Below are 10,209 nucleotides of genomic sequence, written 5' to 3'. Positions count from 1 at the left end.
ATATCGAGGGCGCCGTCTGTAAGGGGGCCGGCCGCCTCGCCGTGCCGGTGAGCTTTCGGCGTGAAAACGCCGGCGTGCGTGCGGCGCTCACCGAGACCCCCGTAATGGCGACCCAGCCTACCCAGAAAGGCAGTGTCCATGATTAAGGACCCTCCAGCACCCAGGGCTTGTCCCTTTTCTCACTGTCACCGTCAGGTAGGAGGTACAGGAGCCTGAAGACACACAGTCAGCGATTCAGGAACAGCTTCTTCCCCTCCGCCGTCCCATTCCTGAATGGACAATGAACCCTTGGACACGACCTCACTTACGTATTATATATTATTTCACTTTTGCATGCTTTTTAGCCTATTCAATATACATAGACGGTGGTTTATTGATTGTTTTTTTCCGGGTTATGCATTGCATTGAACTCTTGCTGCCAACTTAACAAAGTTCACGACACATGTCGGTGATAATAATTCTGATCCTGTATGCAAGGCAAATTTTGCACACATGGGACAACAGTAGGCGCAATTTAACTCCGGGGCCGATCTTGTGCTCCCATCCGGGCCTGCGGGTAACTAGTTAACTCGGCTAACCATTGCAGCCTAACCAGGTTGACCTCGCCTGCCACTCATCCCGGGGGGTCAGCCGCCCCCGTCACGTGAACAGAGGGATGTCACGTGACGAGGGTCTGTCTGTGTATGTGTGTGGGGGGGAACGGGATGTCGTCAGCGCGTCCGCCTCGCCCTTCCCCCCCCCGCCGTCCCCGCCTGAATTTTCTGGCGCGGCCGGCCAACGGCCCGAGTTGGGGACGCGAGCTGGCCGCTCATTGGCCGCGTCCGGCGGGAAGAGGCGGGTCAGAGGAACGTGATTGGTGAGAAGGGACAAAGTGGGCGTCCGTGATTGGACGGCTTTGTTGCGCGCATTTCCCTCCCCCCTCATGCGGTGAGCGGGCACTGATTGGACAGTGTGGGTGTCGGGTCGGAAGAAATGGAGGGCGGTGATTGGTGGAAGTGAACAGTGCGCGGCCTGTCGATTGGCCCGAGCGGAGAGACGCCTCCGCGGCCACTGGCCGAAGCGGACAAAGGGGAGCTGGCGGGTTCGGACGGGCAGGTTTCCGTGCGGTGATTGGATGGATGGGAGGGCGAGGCGGCGGGCATGCGGCTCACCGGAAACGAGCGGAGAGCCAACGGCCGGTTGGCAGGAAGTCAGCCACCCAGGAGGCGGGTTCTAACCGGGAAGGGCGGGGCAACCATAAGTCCGGCGGCTATTGGAAGGACTGAAGTAGCACCGGCCGCTAATTGGTCCGCCTGAGGCGGTGCCGGCCGTTGATTGGACGGAGCGGGGGGAGCCGGGATCCGATTGAGCCGAGGGGAGGGAGTCGGGATCTGATTGGGCGGAGGGGAGTGAGCCGTCAGCTGATTGGACGGAGGGGAGGGAGACGGGATCTGATTGGACGGAGGGAAAGGAGACGGGATCTGATTGGACGGAGGGAGAGGAGACGGAGGAATTCGAACGCGGAGAGCGCGAGAGGGTGAGTGAGCGAGGGAGATAGGGATGTGAGGGAGGGAGAGGGGGATGGAGGGAGATAGGGATGTGAGGGAGGGTCTGAGGGAGGGTGGGATGGAGGGAGATAGGGATGTGAGGGAGGGTCTGAGGGAGATGAGGGAGGGAGAGGGGGATGGGAAATGAGGGAGGGTGGGAGGGAGAGGGGGATGGGAGTGAGATGGGAAATGAGGGAGGGTGGGAGGGAGATAGGGATGTGAGGGAGATGGGAAATGAGGGAGGGTGGGAGGGAGATAGGGATGTGAGGGAGGGAGAGGGGGATGGAGGGAGATAGGGATGTGAGGGAGGGTCTGAGGGAGGGTGGGATGGAGGGAGATAGGGATGTGAGGGAGGGTCTGAGGGAGATGAGGGAGGGAGAGGGGGATGGGAAATGAGGGAGGGTGGGAGGGAGATGGGAAATGAGGGAGGGAGGGAGATAGGGATGGGAGGGAGATGGGAAATGAGGGAGGGTGGGAGGGAGAGGGGGATGGGAGTGAGATGGGAAATGAGGGAGGGTGGGAGGGAGATAGGGATGTGAGGGAGATGGGAAATGAGGGAGGGTGGGAGGGAGATGGGAAATGTGGGAGGGTGAGGGGGATGGGAGGGAGATGGGAAATGAGGGAGGGTGGGAGGGAGAGGGGGATGGGAAGGAGATGGGAAATGAGGGAGGGGGATGGGAAATGGAGGGTGGGAGGGAGATAGGGATGTGAGGGAGATGGGAAATGAGGGAGGGTGGGAGGGAGAGGGGGATGGGAGGGAGATGGGAAATGAGGGAGAGTGGGAGGGAGATAGGGATGTGAGGGAGATGGGAAATGAGGGAGGGTGGGAGGGAGAGGGGGATGGGAAATAAAGGAGGCTGGGAGGGAGATGGGAAATGTGGGAGGGAGGGGGGATGGGAGTGAGATGGGAAATGAGGGAGGGTGGGAGGGAGATAGGGATGTGAGGGAGATGGAAATGAGGGAGGGTGGGAGGGAGATAGGGATGTGAGGGAGGGTGAGAGGGAGATGGGAAATGAGGGAGAGGGGGATGGGAAATGGAGGGTGGGAGGGAGATAGGGATGTGAGGGAGGGTGGGAGGGAGATGGGAAATGAGGGGGATGGGAAATGAGAGGGTGGGAGGGAGATAGGGATGTGAGGGAGGGTGGGAGATGGGAAATGAGGGAGAGGGGGATGGGAAATGAGAGTGTGGGAGGGAGAGGGGGATGGGAGGGAGATAGGGATGTCAGGGAGGGGGAATAGGAAATGAAGGAGATAGGGATGTGAGGGAGATGTGAAATGAGGGAGGGTGGGAGGGGGGATGGGAGGGAGGGAGGAAATGAGGGAGGGTGGGAGGGAGATAGGGATGTGAGGGAGAGGGGATAGGAGATAGGGATGTGAGGGAGATGGGAAATGAGGGAGGGTGGGAGGGAGATAGCGATGTGAGGGAGGGAGATAGGGAAATGAGGGAGGGAGATAGGGGTGAGTGAGGGAGATGGCAAATGAGGGAAGGAGATAGGGATGAGGGAGGTGGGTGGGAAATGATGGAGGGAGAGAGACAGGGAAGGGGAGGGAGATAGGGATGAGGGGGAGGGTGGGAGGGAGAGTGATGTGGATAAGGGAAGGTGGATGGGACCTGAGGAAGGGAGGGTGGAAGGGAAATTACAGGTGGGAGGGAGGGAAATAAGGGAGGTTGGAAATGAGGGAGGGAGGAGGACGGGTAAAATTGAGGCGGGAAATAATGCAGGTTGGAAATGAGGGAGGGGGTAGGGATCAGGGAGAGAAGGTGGAGGGAGGGATGGGTAAGAAGGGAGGGAGGAAGGGTGGGCAATGAGGAAGGAAAGGAGAGCGAGGATGAGGAAGGAGGGAGATTAATAGGGAAAAGGGATGGAGGATCCTCTCTCTCCCTCCATCTCTCTCCATCTGCCTCTGTGTGTTTTTCTCTCCCTCCCCCTCTCTCTCTGTCCGCCTGCATGTGTGTGTCTCTTTCTTTCTCACCGTCTCTCACTCTCTCTCTCTCTCTATCACCGTCCCACAGCCCGGATCATGGATTTTGAGTTTGTCATCCCCCAGGCCCGGCTGGACTTGCTGAAGAGCGGCCGGGTGAAGCAGTACGTGGTGGAAGAGCTCCTGCCCACCTCCCAGCTCCCCCAGCGCGTGAAAGGTGAGGCGGCGGGCTTCGGGAGGCGAGGGAATAGGGGTGTTGGGGGGGGTGCTGTGTGCGGTCAGACATCCGTGCGCTCCTCGAGGCACCCAACCTCAACAGGGAGGGGCAGTGGAGGCTCGAGGCGCCTCCTCCTGCCCTCGGCGGGGGGAAACGGGGTTCCCTCGGCTGTTTCGGGCTGCCCCAACGTCGCACCTTCCTCACCCAGCTAGTCCGCTGGCAACTCCCGGGCCAAACACCTTGAGACGGTTATGAAGCGATTAAACTTCGGTTCCCGCAAACGGACACTTTATTAAGGGAGCTAGGGCTTTACTCTTTGGAGAGAAGGAGGATGAGAGGAGACATGATAGAGGTGTACAAGATAATAAGAGGAATAGATAGAGAGGACAGCCAGCGCCTCTTCCCGAGGGCACCACTGCTCAATACAAGAGGACATGGCTTTAAGGTGAGGGGTGGAAAGTTCAAGGGGGATATTAGAGGAAGGTTTTTTACTCAGAGACTGGTTGGTGCGTGGAATGCACTGCCTGAGTCAGTGGTGGAGGCAGATACACTCGTGAACTTTAAGAGACTACTGGACAGGTATATGGAGGAATTTAAGGTGGGGGGGTTATATGGGAGGCAGGGTTTGAGGGTCGGCACAACATTGTGGGCCGAAGGGCCTGTATTGTGCTGTACTGTTCTGTGTTCTATGTTCTCCACGCTCCCAGAAATCCCACTATGATAGTAACCTCCCTGTTCGCTGGAGAAATTGTGGAAATCTTTTTCTTTCTTTTTAAATCTTTTTATTGAGTAAGTATACAAAAAGGTAAGCCATATAAACATTAATACAATGTTAAAGTATAATAAAATTCCAAAAGATATCAATACCAAAAAAAAATACAAACAATGTAATTTAAACATAAGAAACCAAGATAACATAATAGTATACTAAATTTTATATATATCAATGGAAAAAAAAGAAAAAAAAAACCCCCAAAAAAAAACCCACCGTGCAGCTAACTAAAAGCAAGGCAAAGCAATGGGCTAACTTGAAACCAAACAGAGTTAAACTTAAAATCACGTCCTCAATCCCGACCTCCATTAAAAACAGTGAAAAAAAAACAAGAAGGGTAAATATTACATTAAATGAAAATATCGAATAAAAGGTCCCCAAATCTGTTCAAATTTAAATGAAGAATCATAAAGGTTACTTCTAATTTTCTCCAAATTCAAACATAAAATCGTCTGAGAAAACCAAAAAAAGGTAGTTGGAGCATTAAGCTCTTTCCAATGTTGTAAAATACATCTTTTCGCCATTAAAGTAAGAAATGCAATCATTCTACGGGCTGAAGGGGAAAGATTACTAGAAATTTTAGGTAGTCCAAAGATAGCAGTAATAGGGTGAGGAGAGATATCTATATTTAATACCTTAGAAATAATATTGAAAATATCTCTCCAAAAAGTTTCCAAAGTAGGGCAAGACCAAAACATATGAGTTAAAGAGGCTATCTGCCCCGAACATCTATCACAGAAAGGATTAATATGCGAGTAAAAACGCGCTAACTTATCTTTGGACATATGTGCTCTATGAACCACTTTAAATTGAATTAGGGAATGTTTAGCACAAATAGAGGAAGTATTAACTAATTGTAAAATCTGCCCCCAATCATCCACAGAAATGGTAAGCCCCAATTCCTGTTCCCAATCTACCCTAATCTTATCAAATGGAGCTTTCCTAAGTTTCATAATAATATTATAAATCATAGCCGATGCACCTTTCTGACATGGATTAAGGTTAATTATCGAATCTAAAATATATGTAGGAGGAAGCATTGGAAAGGAAGAAAGTATAGTACTTAGGAAATTTCTAACTATATGAATGATTTTTTAGATAAGTTAGACTTCCCTCAGATTTCACAGGATATGTCTTCTTTATTAGATACTTCCATTACAATGGATGAGATTAAGAATGTTATTTTTTCTATGAATCTGGGGAAAGCTCCTGGCCCGGATGGGTTTACCGTTGAATTTTATAAATGTTTTGCTTCTTTATTGATTCCTTGGCTCTGTAGGGTTTTTGAGGCTTCTTTGAAACTTGGTAAACTTCCTGAATCTTTTAATAGAGCATCAATTTCTCTAATACTAAAGAAGGATAAAGACCCTGCTCAATGTGCATCTTATAGACCAATATCTTTATTAAATGTTGATTCTAAAGTTTTTTCTAAGTTATTAGCAAATAGACTAGAAAAAGTACTTCCTTCTATTATTTCGGAAGACCAAACGGGTTTTATTAAAGGTCGTTACTCTTTTTATAATATTCGTACATTGTTAAATATCGTTTATACTCCCTCACAAAATGTTCCTGAGTGTGTTATTTCTTTAGATGCCGAGAAAGCTTTTGATAGAGTAGAATGGCCTTATTTATTTAAGGTGCTTGAAATGTTTAATTTTAGCTTGAAATTTATATCCTGGATTAAACTGTTATATCATTCCCCTGTAGCCTCGGTTCGTACTAACTCTTTAAACTCACCTTTTTTTCCTCTCTTTCGTGGTACTCGACAAGGCTGTCCTCTTAGTCCCCTATTATTTGATATTGCATTAGAACCTCTTGCAATTGCTATTCGAGAATCTTCAAATATTACTGGGATAACTCGGGGATTAAAGTCCCATAAATTATCACTCTATGCTGATGATTTACTTTTATATATTTCTAATCCTGAGAAATCCATTCCTGCTGTTTTAGAGTTATTAGCACAATTTGGTCTTTTCTCAGGTTATAAATTAAATCTTAGTAAGAGTGAACTTTTTCCGATTAATAAACATCTTCCCTTATATTATAAATTTCCATTTAAATTGATTAATAATTACTTTTCATATCTTGGGATTAAAATTACTTGTAAATACAAAGATTTATGTAAGACTAACTTTTTACCATTAATAGACCATATTACTCAACTTTCATCTAAATGGTTTCCCTTATATTTAACTTTGATTGGTCGTATTAATGCAGTTAAGATTTTTTTTTGCCAAAATTTTTATATGTGTTTCAGGCATTACCAATTTTCGTTCCAAAATCTTTTTTTGATAAAGTTGACTCTAAAATTTCTTCATTTATTTGGCAGAATAAGAATCCGAGACTGGGTAAAATACATTTACAGAAAGCTAAGAGAGATGGAGGTTTAGCATTACCTAACTTTAGATTCTATTATTGGGCTATTAATATTCGACATATGAAATTTTGGTTACTTGACCAGGACATACTATCTATTCCTAAATGGGTAGCATTGGAATTACAATCTGTTCAGGGTTATACACTTGGTTCTATTTTAGGCTCCTCTCTCCCTTTTGATTCGAAACGTCTTAAGCAGGTCTCTAACCCGATAGTTAAATATGCTTTGCGCATTTGGTTTCAATTCAGAAAATTTTTTGATCTTAATCAATTCGGGTTAGCGATTCCTATTTTAGGTAACATATTTTTTCCTCCCTCTTTTACGGATCGCGCTTTTCAAACTTGGAAGACTAAGGGTATTTTACGGTTTTTGGATTTATTTTTAGATGGTTCCCTTATGTCTTTTGAACAATTATCTAATATAACTTATCAAGAATACATTTTTTTAGATATTTACAAGTTAGAAATTGTGGAAATCAAAATGTAAACCATTATCATATTTTCTGGGAATGCCCCATTATCAAAGACTATTGGAGTGGGATACAAAATGCCCTACAAGACATTTTTAAATGTGAAATATCCTTGGAGAATAAGACCATATATTTTTGGCTTTATACCTCAAGAATGGTTGAAAAGAGATAAATATTTAATGAATATACTGCTGGCGGCTGGTAACAAGATCCTTACCAGGTTATCACAGGAGAGCCCAACTTTAAATGTATGGATGGAAATTACAATGGACATTTACAAAATGGAGAAGATAACGCCATCTGTTAATCATAAGCTGGAACAGTTTGATTCATACTGGGAAACATAGTTTAACTATATAACATCTCATAGGCCTGCTTTTATTCTCACAAGTCAATGAAAATGTTGTAGACAAAAAGATCACTCCCCGCTCTGTACAAAGTTGTCTTCATTTGATTGTTCTTTCTTTCCTCTCCTTTCTATAAGTGTATACCTCAGATAAATATTATGTGGGGATTTGTGACAAATATGACTATATAATATATATGTACAGTATCTGAAATATATCTTATGGAAAGTTTTGTTTGATGATGAACTTCAATAAAAAATAAATTACAAAAAAAAATTATTTCAGTTTCCACCATTCCGGTATCTGAACTACCCTCGTACACCGAGGTCCCCCTGTCCCTCGACACTCCCTACCCTTCACGGTGTGTGTCCTACCCTCGTACACCGAGGTCCCCCTGTCCCTCGACACTCCCCACCCTTCACGGTGTGTGTCCCCTACCCTCGTACACCGAGGTCCCTCTGTCCCTTGACACTCCCTACCCTTCACGGTGTGTGTCCCCTACCCTCATACACTGAGGTCCCCCGTCCCTCGACACTCCCTACCCTTCACGGTGTGTGTCCCCTACCCTCGTACACTGAGGTCCCTCTGTCCCTCGACACTCCCCACCGTTCACGGTGTGTGTCTTACCCTCGTACACTGAGGTCCCCCTAACCCTCGACACTCCCCACCGTTCACGGTGTGTGTCCTACCCTCGTACACCGAGGTCCCTCTGTCCCTCGACACTCCCCACCGTTCACGGTGTGTGTCTTACCCTCGTACACTGAGGTCCCCCTAACCCTCGACACTCCCCACCGTTCACGGTGTGTGTCCTACCCTCGTACACCGAGGTCCCCCTGTCCCCTCGACACTCCCCACCCTTCACGGTGTGTGTCCAACCCTCGTACACCGAGGTCCCCCTGTCCCCTCGACACTCCCCACCCTTCACGATGTGTGTCCCCTACCCTCGTACACTGAGGTCCCCTGTCCTTCGACACTCCCCACCATTCACGGTGTGTGTCCCCTACCCTCGTACACCGAGGTCCCCCTGTCCCTCGACACTCCCCACCGTTCACGGTGTGTGTCCTACCCTCGTACACCGAGGTCCCCCTGTCCCTCGACACTCCCCACCGTTCACGGTGTGTGTCCTACCCTCGTACACCGAGGTCCCCCTGTCCCTCGACACTCCCCACCCTTCACGGTGTGTGTCCTACCCTCGTACACCGAGGTCCCCCTGTCCCCTCGACACTCCCCACCCTTCACGGTGTGTATCCTACCCCCGGACACCGAGGTCCCCCTGTCCCTCGACACTCCCCACCGTTCACGGTGTGTGTGTCCTACCCTCGTACACTGAGATCCAAGGAGACATTGCTTTGTGGATCCAGAACTGGCTTGCCCACAGAAGGCAAAGAGTGGTTGTAGACAGGTCATATTCTGCGTGGAGATCGTTGACCGGTTGTGTGCCTCAGGGATCTGTTCTGGAACCCTTACTCTTCGTGATTTTTATAAATGACCTGGATGAGGAAGTGGAGGGATGGGTTAGTAAATTTGCTGATGACACAAAGGTTGGGGGTGTTGTGGATAGTGTGGAGGGCTGTCAGAGGTTACAGCGGGACATTGATAGGATGCAAAATTGGGCTGAGAAGTGGCAGATGGAGTTCAACCCAGATAAGTTTGAGGTGGTTCATTTTGGTAGATCAAATATGATGGCAGAATATATTATTAATGGTGAGACTCTTGGTAGTGTGGAGGATCAGAGGGATCTTGGGGTCCGAGTCCAAAGGACACTCAAAGCTGCTACGCAGGTTGAGTCTGTGATTAAGAAGGCGTATGGTGAATTGGCCTTCATCAGTTGTGGGATTGAGTTTAGGAGCCGAGAGGTAATGTTGCAGCTATATAGGATCCTGGTCAGACCCCACTTGGAGTACTGTGCTCAGTTCTGGTCGCCTCACTACAGGAAGGACGTGGAAACCATAGAAAGGGTGCAGAGGAGATTTACAAGGATGTTGCCTGGATTGGGGAGCATGCCTGATGAGAATAGGTTGAGTGAACTCGGCCTTTTCTCCTTGGAGCGACGGAGGATGAGAGGTGACCTGATAGAGGTGTATAAGATGATGAGAGGCATTGATCGTGTGGATAGTCAGAGGCTTTTCCCCCAGGGCTGGAATGGCTGGCACGAGAGGGCACAGGTTTAAGGTGCTGGGGAGTAGGTACAGAGGAGATGTCAGGGGTAAGTTTTTCCACACAGAGAGTGGTGAGTGTGTGGAATGGGCTGCCGGTGACGGTGGTGGAGGCGGATACGACAGGGTCTTTTAAGAGATTCCTGGACAGGTACATGGTGCTCAGAAAAATAGAGGGCTATGGGTAACCCTGGGTAATTTCTAAGGTAAGGACATGTTTGGCACAGCGTTGTGGGCCGAAGGGCCTGTGTTGTGCTGTAGGTTTTCTACGTTTCTGTGTCCCTCTGTCCCTCGACACTCCCCGCCATTCGCAGTCCTGCTGCCATTTTAAAAAAGCACAACAAATTTCATGACACAGGTGAGGGATGGTAAACCTGATTCCGATAGGGGTCTCTGTCGTGGACTGAGAGTGGGAAAGGGGG

The 10,209-nt window shown here is 48.5% G+C and overlaps 1 protein-coding gene across 1 annotated transcript in view; it reads left to right on the top strand.

Annotated features, from left to right (window-relative positions):
• Positions 1–999: 999 nt before the first annotated feature.
• Positions 1,000–10,209, top strand: part of ncapd2 (non-SMC condensin I complex, subunit D2) — a 175,117-nt gene continuing 165,907 nt past the window's right edge. Inside the window, exons 1-2 of the mRNA XM_063039703.1 lie at positions 1,000–1,516; positions 3,541–3,666. Coding sequence (XP_062895773.1) covers positions 3,549–3,666 — 118 coding nt within the window. The 5' untranslated portion in view covers positions 1,000–1,516; positions 3,541–3,548. The remainder of the gene's footprint in view (positions 1,517–3,540; positions 3,667–10,209) is intronic.

This window comes from Mobula hypostoma, unplaced genomic scaffold (assembly GCF_963921235.1).
Source record: "Mobula hypostoma unplaced genomic scaffold, sMobHyp1.1 scaffold_123, whole genome shotgun sequence".
Classification (NCBI taxonomy): domain Eukaryota; kingdom Metazoa; phylum Chordata; class Chondrichthyes; order Myliobatiformes; family Myliobatidae; genus Mobula; species Mobula hypostoma.
The sequence above is the reverse complement of the archived record's forward strand: the minus strand, read 5'-3'. Positions and strand labels throughout refer to the sequence as shown.